The 27,422-nt window shown below is 39.9% G+C and overlaps 1 protein-coding gene, 1 non-coding gene and 1 pseudogene across 3 annotated transcripts in view; 1 reads left to right on the forward strand and 2 right to left on the reverse strand.

The window, feature by feature from the left end:
* Nucleotides 1–4,424: 4,424 nt before the first annotated feature.
* On the reverse strand, nucleotides 4,425–4,530 carry LOC122691054. The gene has a single exon (XR_006340300.1). It is a non-coding gene; the product is annotated as a U6 spliceosomal RNA (small nuclear RNA).
* A 202-nt stretch (nucleotides 4,531–4,732) lies between these two features.
* Nucleotides 4,733–27,422, forward strand: part of LOC122690658 (PABIR family member 1-like) — a 33,251-nt gene continuing 10,561 nt past the window's right edge. Inside the window, exons 1-4 of one of the 2 annotated variants that reach the window (XM_043897545.1) lie at nucleotides 4,733–4,850; nucleotides 5,073–5,219; nucleotides 7,744–7,921; nucleotides 14,714–14,792. In XM_043897545.1, the coding sequence (XP_043753480.1) occupies nucleotides 5,171–5,219; nucleotides 7,744–7,921; nucleotides 14,714–14,792 (306 nt within the window). In that variant the 5' untranslated portion in view covers nucleotides 4,733–4,850; nucleotides 5,073–5,170. Of the gene's footprint in view, nucleotides 4,851–5,072; nucleotides 5,220–7,425; nucleotides 7,577–7,743; nucleotides 7,922–14,713; nucleotides 14,793–27,422 lie in introns of those variants that run through there. The other variant, XR_006340071.1, reaches the window with a different exon arrangement.
* LOC122689366 lies at nucleotides 25,321–26,634 on the reverse strand (annotated as a pseudogene).

Consider the following 27,422-nt stretch of genomic DNA (forward strand, 5'->3'; position numbering starts at 1 on the left):
AGGATAAACATCTACTTTTTAGTAGGAATTAGTGAGCTAAAATGGATGGGAATGGGCAAATTTAATTCAGGTGACCATTATATCTAGTCCTGTGGGCAAGAATCCCATAGAAGAAATGGAGTAGCCCTCATAATCAACAAGAATCCAAAATGCAGTACTGGGGTGCAACCTCAAAAATGACAGAATGATTTCGATTTGTTTCCAAGGCAAGCCACTCAACATCATAGTAATTCAAGTCTACGCCCCTGCCACAAGAAGCTGAAATTAATCAGTTCTATGAAGACCTAGAAGACTGCCTAGAACTAATACCAAAGGAAAAAAAAAGATGTTCTATTCATCATTGGGGACTGGAATGCAAAAGTAGGAAGTCAAGAGACACCTGTAGTAACAGGAAAGTTTGGCCTTGAAGAACAAAATGAATCAGGGCAAAGGCTAACTGAATTCTGCCAAAAGAATGCACTGGTCATAGCAAATGTTCTTTTTCAACAACACAAGAGACAACTTTACACATAGACATCACCAAATGGTCAATACCAAAATCAAATTGATTACATTCTTTGTAGCCAAAGATGGAGAAGCTGTATACAGTCAGCAAAAACTGTGGCTCAGATAATCAGCTTCTCATAGCAAAATTCAGGCTTAAACTAAAGCAGGGAAAACCATGAGGCCAGCCAGGTATGACTTAAATCATATCCCCTGTGAGTATGCAGTGGAGGTAATGAATAGATTCAAGGGATTAAATCTAGTTAACAGTGTGCCTGAAGAACTATGAACGGAGGTCCATAATATTGTACAGGAGACCGAACAAAACCATCCCAAAGAAAAAGAAAAGCAAGAGGGCAAAGTGGTTATCTGAGGAGGCTTTACAAATAGGTGAAGAAAGAAGAGAAGTGAAAAGCAAGGGAGAAAGAGAAAGGTACATCCAACTAAATGCCAAGTTCCAAAGAACAGTGAGGAGAAGGCTTTCTTCCATGAACAGTGCATAAAACTAGAATAAAACAACAGAAGGGGAAAGACTAGAGATCCCTTCAGGAAAACTGGAAATATCAAGGGAACATTTCACCCAAAGATGGGCACAATAAAGGACAGAAACGGTAGAGACCTAATAGATGCCAAAGAGATCAAGAAGAGATGGAAAGAATACACAGAAGAGCTGTACAAAAAAGATTTTAATGTACTGGATTAATTAAATTAAAGATTTAATGTACTGACTGGTGTTGTCAGTCACCCAGAGCCAGACATTCTGGAGTCAAGTGGGCCTTAGGAAATAAAGCTAGTGGATGTGATGGAATTCCTGTAGAGCTATTAAAAACCCTAAAGGATGATGCCATCAAGGTGTTGCATTCAATATGTCAGCAAATCTGGAAGACCCAGCAGTGGCCACAGGACTGGAAAAGGTCAATCCTCATCCCAGTTCCCAGGAAAGGTAGTGCTAAAGAATGTGCTAACCATTGAACAATTGCACTCATCTCCAATGCTAGTAAGGTCATGCTTAAATCTTGCATGCTGAGCTTCAGCATTATATGAACCAGGAACTTCCAGATGTCCAAGCTGGGTTTAGGAAAGGCAGAGGAACCAGAGATCAGATTGCCAACATTCGCTGGATCATAGAGAAAGCCAGGTAATTCCAGAAAAACATATACCTTTGTTTCATTGACTATGCTAAAGCCTTTGACTGTGTGGATCATAACAAACTGTGGAAATCTCTCATAGAGAGACTCATTTCCCAGATGCTGGGAAAGACTGAGGACAGAAGGAGAAGAGGGCGTCAGAGGATGTGATGGCTGGATGTATCACTGATGCAACGGACATGAACTTGGTCAAACTTTAGGAGATGGTGAGGGACTGGGAGACCTGGTGTGCTGCAGTCCATGGGGTCACAAAGAGTCAGACAGGACTGGGCGACTGAACAACAACAGTGTACATATGTCAATGCTATTCTTCCAGTTCATCCCACCCTTCCCTTCCTAACCCCACCATATCCACATGTCCAGTACATCTGCATCACTATTACTTCCCCCAAAATAGGTTAATCTGTATTATTTTTCTAGATTCCATGTGTATGTTAAGTCAGTTCGGTCATGTCCAACTCTTTGTGACCCTATGGACTGTAGCCTTCCAGGCTCATCCATCCATGGGATTTTCCAGGCAAGAATACTAAAGTGGGTTGTCATGCCCTCCTCCAGGGGATCTTCCCATCCCAGGGATAGAACCGGGTCTCTTATGTCTCCTGCATTGGCAGGTAACTTCTTTACCACTAGTACCACCTGGGAAGCCCCCTAGATTCCATATATATGCATTAATATATGATATTTGTTTTTCTCTTTCTGACTTCACCTGTATGACAGACTCTAGGTCCATCCACATCACTACAATGACCTAATTTCATTCCTTTTTATGGCTGAGTAATATTCCATTATACATATGTACCACATCTTTATCCATTCATCTGTTGAGGGACATTTAGGTTGCTTCAGTGTCCTGGCTATTGTAAAGAATGCTGCAGTGAACATTGGGATGCATGTATCTTTTTGAATTATGGATTTCTCAGGGTATATGCCCAGTAGATGGGTTTGATAAAGGTCAGAAATGGTATGGACCTAACAGAAGCAGATGATATTAAGAAGAGGAGGCAAGAATACACAGAAGAACTGTACAAAAAAGATCTTCACGACCCAGATAATCATGATGGTGTGATCACTCACCTAGAGCCAGACATCCTGGCATGTGAAGTCAAGTGGGCTTTAGGAAGCATCACTACGAACAAAGCTAGTGGAGGTGATGGAAGTCCAGCTGAGCTATTTCATATCCTGAAAGATGATGCTGTGAAAGTGCTGCACTCAATATGCCAGCAAATTTGGAAAGCTCAGCAGTGGCCACAGGACTGGAAAAGGTCAGTTTTCATTCCAATCCCAAAGAAAGGCAATGCCAAAGAATGCTCAAATGACCGCACAATTGCACTCATCTCACATGCTAGTAAAGTAATGCTCAAAATTCTCCAAGCCAGGCTTCAGCAATACGTGAACCATGAACTTCCAGATGTTCAAGCTGGTTTTAGAAAAGGCAGAGGAACCAGAGGTCAAATTGCCAACATCCGCTGGATCATCGAAAAAGCAAGAGAGTTCCAGAAGAACATCTATTTCTGCTTTATTGACCACGCCAAAGCCTTTGACTGTGTGGATCACAAGAAACTGTGGAAAATTCTGAAAGAGTTGGGAATACCAGACCACCTGACCTGCCTCTTGAGAAACCTATATGCAGGTCAGGAAGCAACAGTTAGAACTGGACAGGGAACAACAGACCGGTTCCAAATAGGAAAAGGAGTACCTCAAGGTTGTATATTGTCACCCTGCTTATTTAAATTATATGCAGAGTACATCATGAGAAACGCTGGGCTGGAAGAAGCACAAGCTGGAATCAAGATTGCCAGGAGAAATATCAATAACCTCAGATATGCAGATGACACCACCCTTATGGCAGAAAGTGAAGAGGAACTGAAAAGCCTCTTGATGAAAGTGAAAGAGGAGAGTGAAAAAGTTGACTTAAAGCTCAACATTCAGAAAAATAAGATCATGACATCTGGTCCCATCACTTCATGGGAAATACATGGGGAAACAGTGTAAGACTTTATATTTTTGGGCTCCAAAATCACTGCAGATGGTGACTGCAGCCATGAAATTAAAAGATGCTTACTCCTTGGAAGGAAAGTTATGAACAACCTAGACAGCATATTAAAAAGCAGAGACATTACTTTGCCAACAAAGGTCTGTCTAGTCAAGGCTATGGTTTTTCCAGTAGTCATGTATGGATGTGAGAGTTGGACTGTGAAGAAAGCTGAGCGCCGAAGAATTAAAGCTTTTGAACTGTGGTGTTGGAGAAGACTCTTGAGAGTCCCTTGGACTGCAAGGAGATCCAACCAGTCCATCCTAAAGGAGATAAGTCCTGGGTGTTCATTGGAAGGACTGATGCTGAAGCTGAAACTCCAACACTTTGGCCACCTCATGCGAAGAGTTGACTCATTGGAAAAGACCCTGATGCTGGGAGGGATTGGGGGCAGGAGGAGAAGGGGACGACAGAGGATGAGATGGCTGGATGGCATCACCGACTTGATGGACATGAGTTTAAGTAAACTCTAGGAGTTGGTAATGGACAGTGAGGCCTGGTGCTGCGATTCATGGGGTCGCAAAGAGTCGTACACGACTGAGTGACTGAACTGAACTGATGCCCAGTAGTGGGATTATTGGAACATAGGGTAGTTCTATTTTTAGTTTTTTAAGGAAGCTCCACACTGTTCTCCATAGCAGCTGTATCAATTTACATTCCCACCAACAGAGTAGGGGGGTTCCCTTTTCTCCACACCCTCTTAAGCATTTATTGTTTGTAGATTTGTTTTGATGATGGCCATTCTGACCAGTGTGAGGTGAAAAAATATCAGACAGTTCATTTGCATGTCATCCTTGCACAGAGGCCATGATAATCTTCTCTTTATCATTCCAATTTGCAATATTTGTGCAGCTGAAGCAAGCACAAGATAGTTTCCTTTAAATTACCTATATTTTCCTGCCAGCTGGATTAGAAACACAATTGTTATTTTTTAAATCAAATTATGTTTCTCTTTTTATCTCAAGGTTTCAGCCATACCCCCAGTCCCCACCAATCTGCTCAAAAAAATTATAGTACATTCTATTGTTCACAATAGCTACCAAATAATCATTTGTTGACCAAGCACACAGTCCCTAACTCTGAAGAGCCAAACAATTGAAAAAATCCTTAACTTTCTGGGGCTGAACAACCAAGAGAAATTCAAGGATATGTGAGAAGACAGATGCTATCTTGGCCATCATTGTCAGGTTTTGTTCATTATTCATATCATTCTTGCCTACCTAGTTTCTTTTACTCTTTATGTAAATCTTTTGAAAGGTTTGGGGTGTTTGTGGTTTGTGGGCTTGGGATCAACTTGTATTTGTATTGCTCTTGTGATAACTAAAGGCTAACATGTTGCTTTAAAGTTGCCATGACAACGGACAAAATAAAGAGCTGATTATGACATGTTTGTGGGACACCTTTTACAGGAAAGAGGCAAGGGGCAGATGGCAGCAGACCGGGACATACAATGAAGTGTACCACAGGGGTCAAGGTATACATCTAAGCAAAACAACAACCCAAGATCATGGCACATGACTACGGAACAGCAAATGTTGATCAGGGAACACAGCCAGGTTGGTATAAATATCTGTGGGTAAAAATGGGAAGTAAAATCATTTCTTTAAATACTGTGTTTGCCACTCTAGTATATAGAAATCTTTGTTTTTGTAGTATTTGTTCCTTTTGACTTTCCAACTTGAGTATGTCCTGTTTCTATTTTTACAGGTTTCAGGTTCTTGTTATATAGCTGAACTTAAAGAGAATCCCTCCTTTTTGGTAGTAGCTGGAAACTTATTGCTATCTCATGTATTTAATCATTTCATATTCTTAACCCCTTTTCTCAAAACTCTCTCTTAGTTGCTCTTTCCTTGTTTCATTATGCCTATTTTCTTAGTGTTATGTACTTTGTTGTTGCTTGGTCACTAAGTCGTGTCCAACTCTTGCGACCATTTTCCATTAAACCTTATTGCCTGCCAAGAATATTAACAAACTCTTTGAAAAGTAAAATAAGCAGTAGATTGGAAGTAAGAGCTCTTTGTTCTCTGATGTTCTCCATATTTTTATCTTATTCAGATGGTTTCGTTTTGACCCTCTGTTCTGTACTTAACCACTGCCTCTGCAGTCACCCTGACTGAGTAAAGACTCAGTTTTAGCTGCCATCTTTCATAAACTCTCCAGCTTACCCTGGGAAATTCCACAATGGCTTTCAGGAATTTTGGTACCAGCCCAGATTCTATTGCTACCTAGTTATGTGCCATTACTCTCTCTGGAATTTTATCAACTGTAAAATAGAAAATACTTACCTAATTTACAAGATAGCTATGAAGGGCAAGTTACTTAAACCTGTATTTATTTATAAAATAATTTAATAAATATTTATTGAGTGCTTACTTGTTCAGAAATAGTGTCCAGAGAAATATCCAGAGGCGCCTGGTCTGTCTTTTCACTTAAATAGAACGGCAGAGGAATCTTGGCTTTGCCACTTAGTAGTTGTAATTTGAGTAATCCCTCTGAGCTTCAGTTTCCTCCTTTGAAAAATGGGCATTGTGATGGTGCCTACCTCACAGAGTTACTGTGAGCATTAAATGTGATCACATATTTCAAGTGCTTAGGACGGTACCTGGCACATAATAAATGGCCCCCAAATGGTAGCTATTGTTAACCTGTCTTATATCAGGAATGGAGACTCCAAATCATCCTCATGTCAGGGATTTAAGTAACCTAATTCTGCCTAATATAATTACACTTTTCTTATTCTAGTCTCAGAATGAAGAATGATTATGATCTTTCATGTTTATGACATAAACGTCATGAACTGTTTCAAGATAATCCCATTTATTTTAAATTCACCACTGATTGGCCGAGTAGGGTTAACGATTGAACCAATTGAGATAAATATGTGAAAACATTTTTTTAAACTATAAAGTGCTATACCGTGTTATAACTCTTTTAATTAATAACTCCCATTTCAATCATTTCACTTGCCTTCTCTGCCATTTCTCTATATGGTCCTAAGATGGGTGGCTTTTCAAAATTATTAGCATGGAGTTAAGATTTCAGTACTCAACGTGGCTCAATAACTGGTGGTAAAAAAAAAAAATTCTAAAAGAGCAGTTCTTAGAATGTTTCAATCCATGATAACATTGTTAAAGGGCAACACTGATTTGAATGGATACTAAATTCTGAGATTTTAAAGAAATAAGCCTCCTTGCTTTAACCCTAACTTTTTCTTAGCTAGATTTTATTCAATGTAAAAAATACACACTGCATTATTATGGTGAAACACACACACACACACACACACACGGGATGAAATTGTGTTAGGACTTTAACAGGACCCTTTGAGAGCGGGTGGTCCTCGCCCCCACCGCCACCCCCAGGCTTTAGTGTTTTTTACATTGCAAAGGTGTAGGATGTCTTTTGTAACAGGATGGAAAAATTCTTCATGGGAGGTAGCAAGCTTGTCAGCCTCAGTCATGAGACAATGAGCTAACCAAAATTGAGTATTAGACTTAGGGCAGAAAGGATGGCGCTCCCATACACCTTATTTCCATCCTTTCTTGCCTAAATAATGCTTAAGGAAACCATGCCAGGGTTAACACGGGAGGAGAGGAGGAACAACCAAGGTGAATTCGCACTAGGGAGAGAGAATAGAGTACCTGGCTTAAAAAGGCTCCTTTACTGCGCGTGCGCCCCCATCATGGCGGACAAGGCGCCTGTAATAATGTTCATTGCTTACGTAGTAAATGTGCGTCAGCGGGCCGGACCCAGGACGCATGCGCAGGGGCGCAGTGCCCAAATGATTCTGCAAGGCAGTGGGTTGTGGTTTTTGTTTTGACCGGAAAGTCTTACCCGGGTTTCCTTGGCTGAGGGAAATAAAGGAGGATTCACGGATTACAATAAACTCCTCATGTTCATTACAGGCTTGGAGGTGGGAGATCTCAGTGTTAGGAGGGTCGGAGCCAGTCCTGTCCCACTTTGTGCCCACTGGTGTTAGGGATGGTAGGGCTGCAAATGTGAGCACGCACTTGTCTAAGAACTTCCTCCTCTCTTTCCTTGTTCCTCTTTCCTCTCTCCCTACATCATCTCCTTACTTAGCTGACTTGTTCTTATGTGAACGGGAGCCAGAAAAACCGGAGAGCTCCAAACAAAGCTTCTGCACGGACAGAGCACGGGAGAAAATGGAACTACATTTTGAGGTGCTGCGGAGTTCAACCACTACAGAAGATAACACTTTGAGACGATCCAGCAGCGCCCCTTTGATCAGTGGCTTTGGGTGAGCAGGATTGAGATACTGGAGGAGGCCTGCGGGGGCGGGAAAGGGTGGCAAGAGTTGCAAGAAAGTGACTTACAATAGCATTCCCACTCCTTGACTCATCGAGGTTCTGCAGGTTATCTCCCTTGCTCTTGGTGACCGGAAGATCCCACTCTCAGCCTGGGAGCTGGGGGGGAAGGGGGACGGGCTGGCTGGAGGGCAAGGGCACAAATGAAACGGGACGTCCTCTTCTGACAGTTCATCAAGATCAAGGACCCAAAAGCAGCAGCTGTTTGGTGTGGAGCACGACTTTCTCTAACTTCACCCCATCTCTTACCCACACCATTGAAGAAATTGTGTACTCCCCACCCTCACCTCCAGATCTGTAATGACTGTAATTTTTGTCATTCTCTGCTTTGTCTGCTTTGTCACCTCTGACCTTCACCTTAGCACACTCAGAGTGGGAATGGTTGTCAAGTAAATAAGTTTGGGGCTTTTTTACACCTAGTTTTTATTTGAACAAAAAGTTTAGCTATCACAGAAAATTGATCTCCTAACTTTGTATTCTCAATGACCTATATTGGCCCTACTTACTTCTTGGCAGGTGAAAGTTTTTTTCTCATATGCATAAAACACACACACACATATATATATGGCACATAGACAGATATGCAGTATATTTGTGCTATTAAAATTGTCTGGGAATTCTCGAAGAGGAGCTAATAAGGAGGGAGGAAATGTCTAAAAAGACTCTTTAGAGATCTGATGATGAAAAAAGGTTTAAAAGATTAACTGATGGTTAACTGTATTTCCTGCATATATCCAAAGATCTGGCCTGACTCAAACTTATTCCTTAAAATAGAATTTTAAAGTGAGATCTTGGGTTTCACATCCCAGTATCATAAGTTTTTCTCAATATTGTAAAAATGTCTGGAAAATGAATTCACTGCAAAATTATTAAGTTTGCACCTCACCTTTTGCTGGCATCATCCTACTTGATAGCTGTAATTCACAACTATTATATGAGAACTCAAGAGACCAGGTCTACCCTCCTTGTTTAATGTATGGTCTAACAGGCCCAGCGATCTCCAAGATGTCATAGTCAGTAATCGATCAGTACTAGGAAGCTGTGGCTCCAGACTCCTAAGCTAGTGCTTTGTCCACTACTAATCAATATCTAAACTGATTAATTAAATACATGCAGCTTTCTGGTCTTTTGAGTTAAGGGAAAATATGTTCTAACAAAATGAAAAACAAACTAAGAGTGACCTGAAAATAATACATTACCTTTTAAAATAGGCAGATAGAAAAATAAGGGCTGGGGACAGCTCTGCATGTTGTACTGAGAACAAGAACATGCTATAAATTCAGGATTCTACTCTTAAATCCTGTTGTGTGAATAAATGAATTATTATGGGTGCACTCTGCTAGTAGAAGAAAATGCTTGGAAATGTTCATTTTATTGAAAAGCTCTATGAAATGAAGAAACAAGTCACAAATATGTGGATGATGGAGGATATATATTTGCAGGAACATGTGGATCCTATTTAATATATTAAGTGCTGAGGCGGGGGGTGGGGGGCAGCTGACCAGGTCCCTTTTCCCAATCCTCAAAGTCCTGGAAACAAAGAGAGTGATCACAGTTATCCCTTCATACTTTACTTTGTTCTGCAAAAGATTAGAAATTTTTATTATATTAGAGCATGATTACAGTGTAGAACCCCATAGCTTAAGATCCTGATGCTGGACGTGAAGTTTTGTACAGAAAGGTGAAGGGCAGTTGCATATTCCTCTAGTAGGAATTAACCTGAAAGATAGACGAAGTCCAGGGACTCTTGTCTATCAAGAAGAAGTAGCATAGGAATGATAGATGACGTGCCTGAGGTCAAGGAACTTGTCCAAGTGATCTGAGGGCATATTTTGTCCTGTTGTGACAAGCTTAGCATGTAATCAACAAGAAAAATTTTGAGAATTACACCAAGCCTTAGTTGCATTCATTTTCTTGCAGAGTCTTTTCAGTGGAGTATGTCCACTGCTCACTGCACTTTCTTTTAGTTGGCCTCTCATACTCATTGCCTTGCCTCTTTCACAGCTCGCTAAATATTGTTGCACTTCTTTCAAGCACTTTTCCAATTTTGCTTGATGTTAACTATGTATAAAGACTCTCTGTCTCCCTTGCACCAGCATTTGCAGAATTTGTTGTGTGAATGTCAACTCTTTAATACAAATATCACTATTTCTTAACCTCCTGTACAGTTTTGTATTCATCTTGTATTAATAAAAATATCAATGTCAAAAGTTTTGAACCTCTTGATTCTATCTTTAGCCCCTCGAGGTGGCTGACTTCACTAGTGGTGTCAATGATATTATTTAAAGGTATTTTTTTCTTCTACTTCTCTGGCCCTTATTAGGCCCTTATTAGAATTAGAGATTAAGTTCTTGGATTTCTGCCAGTGCCCTCCCTCTTTAAATACCACTAGTCTGACCCTCGGAGAAGGCAATGGCACCCCACTTCAGTACTCTTGCCTGGAAAATCCCATGGACATAGGAGCCTGGTGGGCTGCAGTCCATGGGGTCTCGAAGAGTCGGACACGACTGAGCAACTTCCCTTTCACTTTTCAGTTTCATGCATTGGAGAAGGAAATGGCAACCCACTCCAGTGTTCTTGCCTGGAGAATCCCAGGGACAGAGAAGCTGGTAGGTTACAGTCCATGAGGTCGCAAAGAGATGGACATGGCTAAAGCGACTGAGCACATGCACAGTGGTTTAATAAGCTTGTATTAATACAAACCTGGAAGAAGAATAATGGTCATTAAGAGTTATTGCTTTAGGGATGTAACTGGCATAAATATAGTGCAGTTTAGACAGAGCTGCTTACTGATCATTTAAACATTATCTCATTATATTGCATGCCAGGCCTCCCTGACCCTCACTATCTCCTGGAGTTTGCTCAAGTTCATGTCCATTGAATTGGTGATGCTATCCAACCATCTCATCCTCTGCTGCTCTCTTCTTTTGCCTTCAATCCTTCCCAGCATCGGGGTCTTTTCAAATGAGTTGTCTCTTTGCATCAGGTGGCCAAAGTATTGGAGCTTCAGCTTCAGCATCAGTCCTTCCAATGAGTATTCAGGGTTGATTTCTCTTAGGATTGACTGGTTTGATCTCCTTGCTGTCCAAGGAACTCTCAAGAGTCTTCTCCAACACCACAGTTAGAAAGCATCAATTCCTTGACACTCAGCCTTCTTTATGGTCCAGGTCTCACATCCATACATGACTATTAGAAAGACCATAGCTTTGACTAGATGGACCTTTGTTGGGAAAGTGATGTCTTTGCTTTTTATTATACTGTCTAGGTTTGTCATAGCCTTCCTTCCAAGAAGCAAGCATCTTCTAATTTCATGGCTGAAGTCATCATCCACAGTGATTTTGGAGCCTGAGAAGAGAAAATCTGTCAGTGCTTCCACTTTTTCCCCTTCTCTTTACCATGAAGTAATGGGACCAGATGCCATGATCTTATTTTTTTTTGAATGTTGAGTTTTAAGCCAGCTTTTTCACTTTTCAGTTATAGTCTTATTAAATAAAATTGGCAGACAAAAATTTAAGGGAGAGTGTAATTGTTAGCCTTAAGAATTATCTCAGCAGAGGGAAGGGATCAGTTGGAAGTTTGCTGTTGACATATACACACTACTATATATAAAATAGATAACTAGTAAGGACTCAATGTATAGCACAGAGAACGCTACTCAATACTCTGTAATGCTTATGTGGGAAAAGAATCTAAAATAGAGTGTATACATGTGCATGCATAACTGATTCACCTTGCTGTACACCCGAAACTAACACAACATTATAAATCAACTATATTCCAATAAAATTTTTTTAAAAAAAGAATTACCTCCCACATACAAAAGACAGTGGAAATATGCAACCCATTAGTGACCCTCCAACTTCCTAGTGAAAGTGAAAGTGAAGTCGCTCAGTCGTGTCCGACTCTTTGCCACCCCATGGACTGTAGCCCACCAGGCTCCTCAGTCCATGGGATTCTCCAGGCAAGAATACTGGAGTGGGTTGCCATTTCCTTCTCCAGGGAATCTTCCCGACCCAGGGATCGAACCCAGGTCTCCCGCATAGCAGGCAGGGGCTTTAACCTCTGAGTCACCAGGGAAGCCCTCCAACTTCCTAGTAGTAACTGCTAAAATATATTCCTGTTCTTGTAGGGGAAAATGACTGGGAAAGGAAGTAAAAATACACATATACACATATTCTCTCATAAATATTGTTACTGCAAATTACTGCACTGCAAAGATGTATCTCAAGGCTCCATAAGCTTTTAATAGGGAAAATGAATACTGAGAAGACTTAAATGTATGGTCGAATAAGATCTGTGCTTAGAAGGGAAAGAAAGTGCTAGGGTAATTAAAAGAAGGGAGTTAGAAATGACAGCAGGATTGGTGAGGAATATAGGAAAGTCTTGGATAGATGACACTTAAGATGGGTCCTAACAAATAGACTGATAGGAATCAGACTGGAAGAAAGGGGGCCAGGTAACTGAACAGCATTTCAAGAACATGAAATAGGCTTGGAAGTAGGAAAGTATAGGTGTATTCCAGAATGCTGGTCAACTCTGCCCGGATCACTGGCTCCGAAATGTTTACCTGCTGACCAGTGCTCATCCCAGGTGACATTCTACCAAATCCATGGTTTTAAAAAGCTAAATACAGCATACTTTCCTGGGCATTACTGTATTTTACTCAGATTGTCAGTCCTGCTTTTTTTAAAAAATAACAAAATGCCCTTTTATAAATGAAATGATGGTAGTTGATGAGATTTTTTTAAAAATGACCTTACTTGGCAAGAGAAAATGCAACTGCATGTTTGTGCCGAGATTTTGTTTTGAAATTTTCCTAGTCTATGAAATCCAAAAGTCTGTGGAGCTAAATTGTGGAGGGCTTTGAAAGTTATAGTGTGTGTGCCAAGTTGCTCAGTCGTGTCCAACTCTTTTGGGAACTTATAGGCTGTAGCCCACCAGGCTCCATCTATCAATGGGGATTCTCCAGGCAAGAATACTGGAGTGGGTTGCCATGCCCTCCTCCAGGGGGTCTTCCCAACCCAGGGATTGAACCCAGGTCTCCCACATTGCAGGCAGATTCTTAACCATCTGAGCCACCAGGGAAGCCCAAAAGTTATAGTAACTGAATTCAGCAGGCAATGAAGAGAATCACTGAAAGTGGTAAGCAGGAGAGCAAGCTGATTGCAGTAGGAAAAGAACAGAGGTGAGCTGACCAATTAGACTATTACAGAGTCGGTGGAAAAGTAAGAATGCTTTGAATTGGTTTTTAGCAAGGAACCTGGAAAGCATGATGGACATGAAAAATTATGGGTAAAACCTAAAAGAACTGGCACTGAATTGGATATAGGGGGTGGAAAAGAACATGTTAAAGATAGTTTTTTATTATCATTAGGGAAACCTGGATGAAAGGTACACAAGAACCCTCTATATTCTTTTTGCAATTTCTTGTGAGTCTTAGTTTCAAAATAAAAAAAGTTATAACAACATACTACTATATTTAAAGTAGGCAACCAACAAGGACTTACTGTATAGCACAGGGAACTCTCATCAATATACTATAATAACCTAAATGAGAAAGAATTTATAAAAAAGATATATATGTATGTATAACTGAATCAGTTTGCTGTATATCTGAAACTAACACATTCTAAATCAACTAGAGTCCAATATAAAATTAAAATGTTTCTAAAGTTATAGCAAAATGAAAACATAAATAGGAAAAGATTTCTTCAGGGTCCCAAGCTCAAATCAGGTCAAGGCTGGCTAAGTAGGCACTTTCAAAGTTGATGGAACTAGGAACGTCTTCAGCAGGCAGTGGTTGCTCAGCTCAGTACATTGGTGCCATGGGGGAATGTGACCCATTGTGGCAAAATCTTGCAAAATTTCAATAGAAGCCAGAAACCTGGAATCCAAATTCTTTATGTGAAATCTCCATAGTTGTTCCAAGTGTGCACAGCTAATTAAAAAACATTTTTAACACTGGGTAGGCCAAATGACGGAGAAGGCAATGGCACCCCACTCCAGTACTCTTGCCTGGAAAATTCCATGGACAGAGGAGCCTAGTAGGCTGCAGTCCATGGGGTCGCTAAGAGTCGGACACGACTGAGCGACTTCACTTTCAATTTTCACTTTCATGCATTGGAGAAGGAAATGGCAACCCACTCCAGTGTTCTTGCCTGGAGAATCCCAGGGATAGGGGAGCCTGGTGGGCTGCCGTCTATGGGGTCACACAGAGTCGGACACGACTGAAGCGACTTAGCTGCAGCAGCAGCAGGCCAAATGAAACATATCTGAAAAGCTCAGTTCTATTGACCCTGCTAGTGGCTATCCCTCTCATTCATGTGAAAGTTTGACAGTCCAGAGGAAATTGCTACTAGCACATAATAGCTTCAATCACAAATTTAAATTGGTTACAGGTTTACACAGAAAATGATGTATCTCTAAGGCCACAATAATTTATACTTATTCTTGGTAGCATGATTAGAGGTAAAATGGCATGCTTGAGAATTCCTTACCTTACATGGACACTTGTTTAGGTTCAGTCAACTAAGGATTTGTGTGTGTGTGTGTGTGTGTGTGTGTGTGTGTGTGCATACATATTTTATTTTCTACATCTGCACAGCTGTCTCCACGAAGAAGATATTTACATCAATGGCAATGTTGTTTAAGGATTTGAAATCTTATTTCTTTAAAAAATTTTTGTAATGAATTTTAAATGACAAATGTTTTCCTTTTCTTCTTAGTGATAATTCACAAGTGTTACAATCTGATTCAATAAGAACTCGAAGAAACAGTGCAACATGTATAATACAACACAGTCTGGTAAGAAAATGCTTATAGATGTGTGCTATTGTTGTTAACCAGTGGTTCTCAAACTTGAGTGTGAATCTGGAAGGCTTGTAAGAACAAATTACTGGCCCTCAACCCCAGAGTTTATGATTCAGGAATTTTGGGGTGGGGCCTGAGAATTTGCATTTCTAAACAGGTTTCCACTTTGAGAAACATTGTTCTAAACATTAGTGAAGGAAAAATAATCACACTGACTGCAGTTATGATAAGTGCAGCTGCTGCAGCTGCAGGAGAACGAACCTTTAAGTCCCACGTGGATTTCACATTGAGGTTTGTTTTTATATATAAAACCATCTGGCTTCCAATTTTTAAGAGAACAATCTGATTTTGAGGGGGAAATTTGTAAGTTCTCCAAGGGTAATTTTCAGGCTTATAGTTTGACTTTATCTCATATTTATCTTGAATTGAAAATATAGTTTGTTTTTCATGGTGTTATAATGCCGTCTCTAAACGATAACTCATCTACTAATTATCCTGTAAACATAGGAAATATGCTCGTACCTCAGTAAGCCAAAGTGAATAAATGTTTCACTCTAGGAATCATTTTGTTGAGGTGAAATTCATATAGCACATAGTTATTTTAAAGTTACAATTCATGGGCATTTGGTGAATTCACAATGTTATTCAACCACCACTTCTCTCTTGGCTCAAACAGCACACATCCTTGTCTTATTCCTGATCATAAGTGGAAAGTTTTCAGTCTTTCATCATTGAGTATGATATTAGCTGAAGGTTTGGGTAAATGCCCTTTTTTTTTTTTTCCCTTTTTCATGTTAGGGAAATTCCTTTCTACTCCTGCTTGCTGAGTCTTTTTTTTTTCCCTATCATCAAAGGATGTTGAATTGTTTCAGAGGCTTTTTCTGCATCTATTCAGATGATCATGTTGTTTTTTCCTCTCCTTTCTGTTAATATGATTTACTACTTTGGCTTTCTTTTGTTGAACCACCTTTGAATTCCTAGGATAGATCCCACTTGGTCTTGGTGTATAATCCTTTTAATGTACTATGGGATTTGGTTTGCTATTATTTTGTTGAGAATTTTTCCATTTACAGTCATAAGGGATATTGGTCCATATTTTTCTTGTAATATCTTTGCTGACTTTGGTATTGGGGTAATGCTGATATTATAGAAGGTGTTAGGGAATGTTCCTCCTCTTATATTTTTGGCAGAGTTTTATTAAGATTGGTGTTGATTCTTTAAATGTTTGATAGAATTCACCAGTGAAGCCATCTGGCTGTAGACTTTTTTTGTTGGGAAGTTTTGGAAACAGATTCTCTCTCTTTACTTGTTAACAGGTCTGTTGAGATTTTATACTTCCTCTTGAGTTAGTTTGGTAATTTGTGTGTTTTTAGAAATTTGTCCATTTCAAAAAAAAAAGAAATTTGTCCATTTCATTTAGATTATCTGCTTTGTTGATTACAGTTCTTCATATATTTCTCTTATATAATTTAATATGATAGAAGCTATAGAACATTTTAATGAAATGCTATAGCTTGAATTCTATTTTAAAATATTGCTTTCTAATCTTAAAACTGAGCACTTTCCTTTTTATAAAATGATATTCAACATTATTACCACAAATGCAATAATAGTATATTGAGGGAAAATTAGAACTGTTCTTTAAACAAAGCTTTCTTCCTCTATCCATTCTAGCTAGAGTGAAAGTAAAGATGAAATGGTGAGAAATGACGTTGGAGATGTAAACTTGTGAAAAATCTTGTAGGGCCTTAAAAGTCATTTTAAAGATTTTGCACTTTGGGAATTGCCTCGCAGTCCAGTGGTTAGGATTTCACCGCCAGGGCCTGAAATCAAATCCTGGTTAGGGAAACTAAGGTCCCATAAGCTATGCAGTACAGCCAGAAAAAAAAAGGAAAGATTTTCCACTTTATCCTATTTTCAATGGAAACTCACTGAAGAATTCTAAGTCTGTAATTGACCAAATCACAGACCAATCTAAGTCTGTGAATAAATTTGGACTTTTAAAAGATTACCCTGGCTTCAGAGTAGCAAGTAGATTGGAAGAGGACAAAAGTAGATGCAAGAAGATCAGATGGGCAACTGTAGTAACTCTGGCAAACAGCTGATAGTAACTTGGACAAATGTGATGACAGTGGGAAGATCCATGAGATATTTGAAAAGTAGGATCAGTTGGTGATAAATTCGACGGAGAGTGGGACACAATGGAGGCAGAGATGATTACTAGCTCTCTGACTTGGGCAACTGATGGGATAGTGGTACCAAGGAGAAATGGAACATTGGCAGAAGAGTAGATTTAGAAGGGAAGATGAGTTTAGTTTTGGACTTGTTAAGTATGAGGTTCTCTGATACCTTCAAGTGGAAATGTTATATATACAAGTTTGAAGCTTGGGATAGAGATCTGGGCCAGAGATACATTTAGGATCATTAATAAATCATTATTTGAAGCTATGGGAATGAATGAAATGACCTGCAGACAGAGTATAAGAGAAGAAGAGGAATAGGAAAAAGCTTTAAAAATCAATCTCAGAAAGTTCAGCTCATTTCAGTTCAGTTCAGTCGCTCAGTGTGACTCTTTGCGACCCCATGGACTACAGCACACCAGGCGTTCCTGTCCATCACCAACTCCTGGAGTTTTTACTCAAACTCATGTCCATCGAGTCGGTGATGCCATCCTACTACCTCTTCTCTGTCGTCCCCTTCTCCCACCTTCAATCTTTCCCAGCATCAGGGAGTCAGTTCTTTGCATCAGGGGGCCAAAGTATTGGAGTTTCAGCTTCAGCATCAGTCCTTCCAATGAATATTCAGGACTGATTTCCTTTAGGATGGACTGGTTGGATCTCCTTGCAGTCCAAGGGGTTCTCAAGAGTCTTTTCCAACACCACAATTCAAAAGCATCAATTCTTCGGCACTCAGCTTTCTTTATAGTCCAACTCTCACATCCATACATGACTACTGGAAAAACCATAGCTTTGACTAGATGGACCTTTGTTGGCAAAGGAATGTCTCTGCTCTTTAATATGCTGTCTAGGTTGGTCATAACTTTCCTTCCAAGGAGTAAGCATCTTTTAATTTCATGGCTGCAATCACCATCTGCAATGATTTTGGAACCCCCCAAAATAGAGTCTGTCCCTGTTTCCACTGTCTCCCCATCTATTTGCCATGAAGTGATGGGACCGGATGCCATGATCTTAGTGTTCTGAATGTTGAGCTTTAAGCCAGCTTTTTCACTCTCCTCTTTCACTTTCATCAAGAGGCTTTTTAGTTCCTCTTCACTGTCTGCCATAAGGGTGGTGTCATCTGCATATCTGAGGTTATTGGTATTTCTCCTGGCAATCTTGATTCCAGCTTGTGCTTCTTCCAGCCCAGCATTTCTCATGATGTACTCTGTATATAATTTAAATAAGCAGGATGACAATATACAGCCTTGACATACTTCTTTCCTGATTTGGAACCAGTCTGTTGTCCCATGTCCAGTTCTAACTGTTGCTTCCTGATCTGCATACAGATTTCTCAAGAGTTAGGTCAGGTGGTCTGGTATTCCCATCTCTTATTTTCCACAGTTTGTTGTCATCCACAGTCAAAGGTTTTGGCATAGTCAATAAAGCAGAAATAGATGTTTTTCTGGAATTCTCTTGCTTTTTTGACAATCTCAGAAAGGCTCCACCAAATAAGACTATGATGGAATGGTCAGAGAGATGGGAGTAGACTCAAGAGAGAGTAGTACCATGAAAAACCACAGAAAACAAAAGTGGTTAAACATGATAAAGACTGAAAGGTGTCTTTTGAGTTACCAAAATGGAGCTTATCATGAACTTTTATTTGAAAGAAAGTGCAGTGGAGAAAAGGGTAGAAGAAGCCAGAATGGATTGGGTTAAAATATGACTGAGAGGCAAGGACCTATAAATGGCGCTATACACATGAACTTAATTATCTGGGGACAGATTATCCTTTCTGCACCTTAATTTCCTCATCTGTAAAATGGGAATATAATAGCATCTGCCTCATAAGTTTGTTGTGATTATATCAATCAGTGTAAAACACTTGGCACAGCAATGATACCTACTAAAAGTGAAAGTTGTCCAACTCTTTGCCACCCCATGGACTGTAGCCCACCACGCTCCTCTATCCGTGGAATTCTAAAGGCAAGAATACTGCTAAATGCTCATTAAATATGTTTTTTTATTAGTAATAGTACCTATGTAGAGAAACTAGGTACCTGGCACTTTTTAAATGCATAATTTTCCTTAGGATTTCTAGGCTCTTAATTCCCATAAGGTTCACCTTAATATCATGCATATTTAAAATAAACCATCTTGTACAATGGATTGGGTTTGGCAGAACTGAAGTCATTTTAACTTATTTGATGATGAGAATTTCAAGGCTTATTGGTTTAGCTTGCTGTAACAGCATTATGCATATGCTTTTATTTTATTCCAAGTATTACCTCATTATAAGATTTATGGAGATATATATTTGCCTTCACTATAGATAGGCTGAATTATCTAGGAGAATGAAATTATAATTAGAATGCTTTGGGCAAAAGCAACAAAATTCAACTAGAAGTGACTTAAACAATAAGGGACCTTTATTATATCAAATAACAAGAAGTTTTGTGAAAGGAGGTTCCAGGGTTGGTTACTTCAGTGGCTCAGTGATGTCATCAGAGGCCCAGGTTTCTTCCTTCTTTCCACTCTACCATTCTGAGCAGCCTCACTCGCCTTTGTACCTACTATTTAAACCCAGGGTTCAGAATCACATGTATAACATGATCTTCTATATATTTACAGATGTCAAGAAGGCTATATATCAATCTATTATTAGTAGTTATCTCTGGAGCATGGAATTGTGGGAAAATTTTTACTTCTGCCTTATGTATTTCTATACTATTTGAATGTTTTTCACAGAGCATCAACAATAGAGATATTTTCATTTCTAGCTAATATGTCACATTGCAAAATAGAAAAATCATTCCTAATACAAATATTGTTTTGAAAATATAATGGTACTTTGCTATCCATGGGGAGGGGAGGTTGATTCCATGATGCAGATAATACCAAAATCTGAATATGTTCCAGTCCCATAGCCTGCCCTCCATATCCAAGGGTTTGAATGCTCAGATTCAACCAGCCACAGGTTGTGTAATGTTTGCAATTTGTGGTTGTTTGAACCCATGGGTGGGAACCCTCAGGGCCAGCTGTATATTTATTGAAAAAAAATCCATGTATAAATCGACGTGTGCAGTTCAAACCCATGTTGTTCAAGGGTCAACTGTACTTAAAAAGTGTTACTGAATGCATGAAACTTAAGTTTAAGGATCAAGTCTCATACTAGACTGTCCCTAAATTTGGTGCTGCAGGAATCTAAAGTATTCAAATTCCTAGAGACAGAGATTGGAATAGTGTTTGCCAGAGGCTTGAGGGCGGTGTTCTTTCATGGGTCTATAGAGTTTCGTGTTTGCAAGATGAAAAGGATTCTAGAGATTGGTTACATAACAACACAAATGTACTTATTTAACAGTACTAATTGTACTGAACAGTACAATTAAAAATGGTAAATGTAAGATGGTAAATTTTATGTGTATTTTACCACAATTAGAAAAATTTAACTGGCACTGATTTTAATGTATTAAAATGTAGGCAGAGCAGTGTTTTAGAAAAATATGTGGTGATTGAGGGCATTTATAATTATCTCTCTCTCTAGTTGCTAAGTCGTGTCTGACTCTTGCGACCCGATGTACTGTAGCCTGCCAGGCTCCTCTGTCCATGGGATTCTCCAGGCAAGAATATTGAACTGGGTTGCCATTTCCTTCTCCAGGGGATCTTCCCAACCCAGGAATCGAACCCAGGTCTCCCGCATTGCAGGCAGATTCTTTACTGACTGAGCTATAAGGGAAGCTGTGAGCTATAAAGAATTATGGGTGCCATTTAACACACAAATAGAGATGTATATGTACAAATCTTGTAAAATCTGCTATCTCACAATTATTTTCTTAATTAAGCTCAAATTTTTCTTCACCACTGTTAGGATATCACTCCACCACACCCCACTTTTTCTTTTCTTGGCCACACTACACAGCTTGCAGGATCTTAGTTCCCTAATCAGGGATCAAACCTGTGCCCCCTGCATTGGGAGCATGGAGTCTTAAACACTGGACCACCAGGGAAGTCACACTCCACCCCACTTCTGATGAGCAGTAATGGAGGTCCTCTTCTGCTTATGGAGACTATGTCTTCCCACAAATTACCCCTTTGCTGTATCCCCTGAAACCTCTGAGGTTGGGATGCCTGTTTCCAACTCTTCCACTAGGAATTCTCTTCCTGGAAACTGTTGAACTTGGTGCAGCTCTGTCTTCTCCATCTCCACCTCCTCCTACTCCAGCAGAAGCAGGAAAAGTTTTTCATCTTCCTGTCGGGAACAGTTGGACTTTACTTGAGCAATTTGTCTGCTTTAATTTGATGGCTACCAACATTTCTTTACCTGATTTGGTTCTGCTCTACACATTGGCAACTATGAACTCTAAATCTAATTTATGGCCCACGTGGTTGTGAGTGTGTAATACATTCCTTATTCTGCTTTATGCTCTGTTCTTCTAGCCTACATTCAGTTCATGTTCAGTATCTTCATAACCCGTTTTAAATTGTTTGGGGAACTAGGCAGAGGCATTCATAAACAGAGCATATAACCCTTGTTCAGAATTTTCTAAGTGCTTTATCTCTAGTAACTCTAGTAAGAAATAAGTTAAAATTAGCAAACCTAGGAAAGTTAAGCATTTTTAAAATTTAATGTCTTTACAATATTAGTTTTCTGTTTCTCTTAAATGGAACTAAACATGATGTTTCCTCCTGTCTTAATTCCTTCACTAGAGATAACACTTGGGAGTCAGCTTCACCCAGCACCCTCCCAGGCCCCCGCTCCCACTCCTACCCTCCCGGCCCTGTAACACCATTCCTGGTGCTGGTACACTTGCTTCCTCCCAAGGACTTTTCCCCCCTAAAGTGTGAGAGAATGACACAATGGGAAATTTACTAATACACGAAAGATACCAGTGACGTTTATTGACATCTCAGGAGACTATTTCATTTTAAAACTTAGTTTCTTATAGAAAAATTACCTGAAGCAACTCCCTTGCATATACTACCTATAGTACTTAACCTTTGGGAGAATTCTCTTCTAAATGCCTTTTCTACAATTAATTTTCCAAGTTATTACTAAAAGACCAACCAAGTCCAATATATGATCCATATTTTGTTCAATTTAAAAGTTTTATTGTGGCTTATAATTATCTAGCTCAGCTCAGTTTCAAACCCTACCTTCCACAGACATTTCACACTATATCCTTATTGATGTCATCAATTTCAGTCAGGCAGTCTTCTCAGGATTTTCTGGATAAAGTTTTTCCCATTAGGAAATTCTGAGCCTTTGCCTGAAGCTAAACCGATTCCTTCCTGTCTTTTCAGTTCAGTTCAGTCATGTCCAACTCTTTGCAACCCCATGGACTGCAGCACGCCAGGCTTCCCTGTCCATCACCAACCCCCGGAGCTTGCTCAAACTCATGTCCGTTGAGTCAGTGATGCCATCCAACCTTCTCATCCTCTGTTGTCCCCTTCTCCTCCTGCCTTCGATCTTTCCCAGCATCAGGGTCTTTTCAAATGAGTCAGTTCTTCACATCAGGTGGCCAAAGTATTGGAGCTTCAGCATCAGTGCTTTCAATGCATATTCAGGACTGATTTCCTTTAGGACTGACTGGTTTGATCTCCTTGCAGTCCAAGGGACTCTCAAGAATCTTCTCCAACACCACAGTTCAAAAGCATCCATTCTTCAGCACTCAGCTTTCTTTATGGTCCAACTCTCACATCCATACATGACTACTGGAAAAACCATAGCTTTAACTAGATGGACCTTTGTCAGCAAAGTAATGTCTCTGCTTTTTAATATGCTGTCTAGGTTTGTCATGGGCTTCCCTGATAGCTCAGTTGGTAAAGAATCTGCCTGCAATGCAGGAGACCCCAGTTCAATTCCCGGGTCGGGAAGATCCCCTGGAGAAGGGATAGGTTACCCACTCCAGTATTCTTGGGCTTCCCTGGTGGCTTGGCTGGTAAAGAATTTGCCTGCAATGCGGGAAACCTGGGTTCAGTCCCTGGGTTGGAAAGATCCCCTGGAGAAGGGAAAGGCTACCCACTTCAGTATTTTGCCTAGAGAATTCCATGGACTGTATAGCTCATGGGGTCACAAAGAGTCAGACACAACTGAGCGACTTTCACTTCACAGGTTTGTCATAACTTTCCTTTCAAGGAGCAAGCATCTTTTAATTTCATGGCTGCAGTCACCATCTGCAGTGATTTTGGAGCCCCAGAAAATACAGTCTGACACTGTTTCCTTTGCTTCCTCATCTATTTCCCATGAAGTGATGGGACCAGATGCCATGATCTTAGTTTTCTGAATGTTGAGCTTTAAGCCAGCTTTTTCACTCTCCTCTTTCACTTTCATCAAGAGGCTCTTTAGTTCCTCTTTGCTTTTTGCCATAAGGATGGTGTCATCTGCATATCTGAGGTTATTGATATTTCTCCCGGCAATCTTGATTCTAGCTTGTGTTTCATCCAGCCTGGCATTTCACATGATGTACCCTGCATGTAAGTTAAATAAGCAAGGTGACAATATATAGCTTTGATGTACACCTTTAGATATCAGTTAAAAATAATCACTTCCAGGAAGTCTTTCATAATTAGAAGAGTTTGCCACACCATGCAATTCTCTTCTTTTGTTTTGTTTTCAATAGCAATCATTTATAATTTAGATTAAGCACCATCTTGTACATAGAATATATTATATATTTAAGTTCAAGCAATCATGTCTTTTCAATTAGATTGTAAACCTTATAAACCTAGTGTTGTACCTTCTATATTGTGAACTTTCTGGGCATTTGAATGATGATGATATGAGCATCAGTAGCATGAATTAAACTTGTTAAAATTCTGCTTGTTTAAAGATATGTATGTGTGTGGAAATAAATATGAGAACTTTTTAAAGGTAAAACTATTTTTTTTAAGATTTGGTGTGTGTTACTGCACAACTTCTCAATGATTAATGCTAATAGTGGGGCACATTGGGAGAGAATATCCAAAACTCTTTATTGGATAAATCACAGTGTTTTCTACTTGCTTTGGAAAATAGATTAATTTTTATAATATCCCTTAAGAGTTGGCATACAGTTTTAAAAAAAACTTTTATTTGGTTGCATCAGGGATCGCTCATCACAGTCCATGGAAAAATGCACAGACTCTCTAATTGTGGCATGCAGGCTCCAAAGAGGCATGTGGGATCTTAGTTCTCCAACCAGGGATTGAACCCATGTCCCCCTGCATTGCAAGGTAGATTCTCAACCACTGGACCACCAAGGAAATCCTGGGCATACAATTTTTTTAAAAATTAGTAGTAATATCTAATGTTGGAGAAGTACAAGGAAATCAAGATTTTCATAACACTGCTGGAAAGTGAATTTGTATGAGCTTTCTGGAGGGTAGTTCAGCAATGGGTATCAACAGCCTTGTGATCCAGAAATTCCAATTCTATGAATTTATCCTAAAGAATTCATTAAGGATACATGTAAAGATTAGCTTAAAGGTTGTTATCACAGCATTATTTATATGTGGCAACAGTATGAATGTCCTGCAACAGGGAATAGATTAAATAAATGACCTTTCTTATCTGTGTTTCAGTCCCAGTTCTAGCAATTATTAGCTGTATTACTAGGCAAGTTGCTTAACTTCTCTGGCCTTCAGTTTTCTAAATTTAAAATGGTGACAATAGGGAATTCCCTGACAGTCCAGTGGATAGAACTCTGTGCTTCCTCTGTAGGGGGCATAGGTTCAATCCCTGGTCAGGGAACTAAGATCCTACAAGCCACAGAGTGCGGCCAATAAAAAATGGGGACAGTGGAACAATAATAATATCTATATCATGGAGTTGTAAGAATCGAGTGATCTAAGATACGTCTGGCACATAAATAGGTGCTTCTTATTATGGTACTTCTATAATAATGGTGTTGCAGGTGAATTTTAACATGGGAAGCCTTTAAAAATGGTGTTGCAGATAAATTTTAACATGGAAAGGTACTTGGAATATATTTGGGTTTTGTTTTTTTTTTTTCTCTGTAACTTTTTTTTTTCTCATTTATTTTTATTAGTTGGAGGCTAATTACTTTACAATATTGAAGTGGGTTTTGTCATACATTGACATGAATCAGCCATGGTTTTGTTTTGCTTCTGTTTACCATGCAGTACAAAAGAGGCAAACAAAGTGTTTTATATCTAGATTTTACTTCTGACTCCTTTGAATGTTCATTTCTTAGCTAAAAAGAGAGACTTGCTTGGAAAACCAGGAGTGCTTAGGCAGGGTGGGGGAAAAGGCAGTGCTAATGTCATCCTCACAGGGATGGGCACAAGGGGATTGTTAATAGCAAACTGATTTTGTAGAACTGTCAGTTGGAAGCACAGACGGCCCACTTCTGGACACTTGTGCCATGTCAGGCGTCACCCCTACAACCCAGGCAAGGCAACACTTCCTGGCAGTCACTCTTGCTGTCCTCCTGAATGTTGTAGTACAGGGCCCCACAGCACTTTCCCTTAAATTCAGACCCAGTTTTTAATGTGTCCCCTTCCTTCACTGCAGGATACCATGGTTCTACTTAGGACCTTATCATGAGTTCCCTTGCCCTTCGTGGAGTTGTACAGTCAGTCAGCAAAATACCGAGGCTTCTTGTTCTAAATACACCGGACCAGATTCAGGAAAGCATTTTCCTTTGACCTCCTTCTTGATTGTAAGGGCTATAGCTCTTAACTATAACCTTTCAAATACTTCCTGGAGGTGACACTTGATGCTGATCTACTTGGCGACATCAGTTCCTTTCCTCCTCATTCCAGTATTATAGAGATCTCAGTTATCTTGGGCCAGTCAGTTCATAGTCAATGATAGAGCCATCCTCTGCTCTTCTACCCTTTTCAAGGGCAACAGTCAGCTTGCAGAAGTTGCCAGATGTATCAGAAATAATGTCATTCTCCAGATCAGTCTTGTACATTTCCTTGTAGACTTTTTATTTGCTGTAGCTCCTGGTTGGTCCTTGAGGAGGTGATTTCAATGAGAGTTTTCATCAGTCACCAGCCCCTTCACAGAGCAGCCATTCAGCTTGGAATCCTTGTACTGAGCAGGTGTTTTCAGAAGGCCCTAAATCACCTTCTCCAGGTGGCTGGACAAGTCTGACTTCACTGCTGACGCAAGTCCCTTTTCGGTCCTTCTCTGATAGGCAAAAGTAATATTATGCCTCTGTTCTTTGCTGTAGATGGTCAAATTGTTGATGATGATGACTTCAACCACATCTTTAGTCCTGATGGCCATTTCAGTGTTCAAAATATCCCACTCAGCATCAAAGTTGGTATATGCTTTGACTAACATGTATGCATTTGAGGGTGTATAGTGGTCACCTTGGGAGAAGGCGATGGCACCCCACTCCAGTATTCTTGCCCGGAAAATCCCATGGATGGAGGAGCCTGGTAGGCTGCAGTCCATGGGGTCGCTAAGAGTCAGACACGACTGAGCGACTTCACTTTCACTTTTTCACTTTCATGCATTGGAGAAGGAAATGGCACCCCACTCCAGTGTTCTTGCCTGGAGAATCCCAGGGATGGGGGAGCCTGGTGGGCTGCCGTCTATGGGGTTGCACAGAGTTGGACATGACTGAAGTGACTTAGCAGCAGCAGCAGCAGTGGTCACCTTCTAAACTGCACTTGCACAGAATTTAATGAACAGTAGACATTTTGATAGAATCTGGACCGGGAGCTAAGAGCTCAGGTGCTCCAGATGCAGAGCTGGCATGTGTTATTAGAAAAAACAAAAAAACTCAAACTGGAAAAATAAACACTGAAATATTTACTATGGTCATTTCTGGATAGTGGGTGATGCTTTTTTCCTTATTAATTATGTTTTATACTGAGCATGTATTGATTGTTTCATAATGAGAAAAAGTGAGTTAATTTCTGTTGAAAAAAATTAAAGATCAGGATTAATAGGTTGTGAATCTGCTTAGTATGTATGATGTTGTAATGATGGATTTGTGTTGCCTTACATTTATCTGAACCCATGATGTGTAACACTGAGAGTGAACTCTAATATAAGTTATGAACTTCGGTTGATGATGTGTCAATGTCATTGAACCTTGGCTGTTTCCTCCACCTTCTAGAAAATAATAAGAAAAAAACTGATTTCAGAACTATCTTAAGCAAAATATAATTGGTGAGGTAGGGCAGGAGGAGAAGGGGGTGACAGAAGATGAGATGGGTGGATGGCATCCTCAAGTCAATAGATATGAGTTTGAGCAAGCTCTGGGAGTTGGCGATGGACAGGGAAGCCTGGCATGCTGCAGTCCATGGGGTCGCAAAGAGTTGGACACAACTGATTGAACAAATCTCCTTTAAAATCATATGATAAATTTTAAAACCTAATAAAAATTCAGACTATTTGCTTCAAAAGAACACTTGTTTATCCAACACACATTTTCTGAGCACTCATTCTTTTCCCCCACCCCACCAGCAACCAGCTCCTCTTACTGCCTTTCTTGGCCACTATCTATCT

This window comes from Cervus elaphus, chromosome X (genome assembly GCF_910594005.1).
Source record: "Cervus elaphus chromosome X, mCerEla1.1, whole genome shotgun sequence".
NCBI classification, from domain to species: domain Eukaryota; kingdom Metazoa; phylum Chordata; class Mammalia; order Artiodactyla; family Cervidae; genus Cervus; species Cervus elaphus.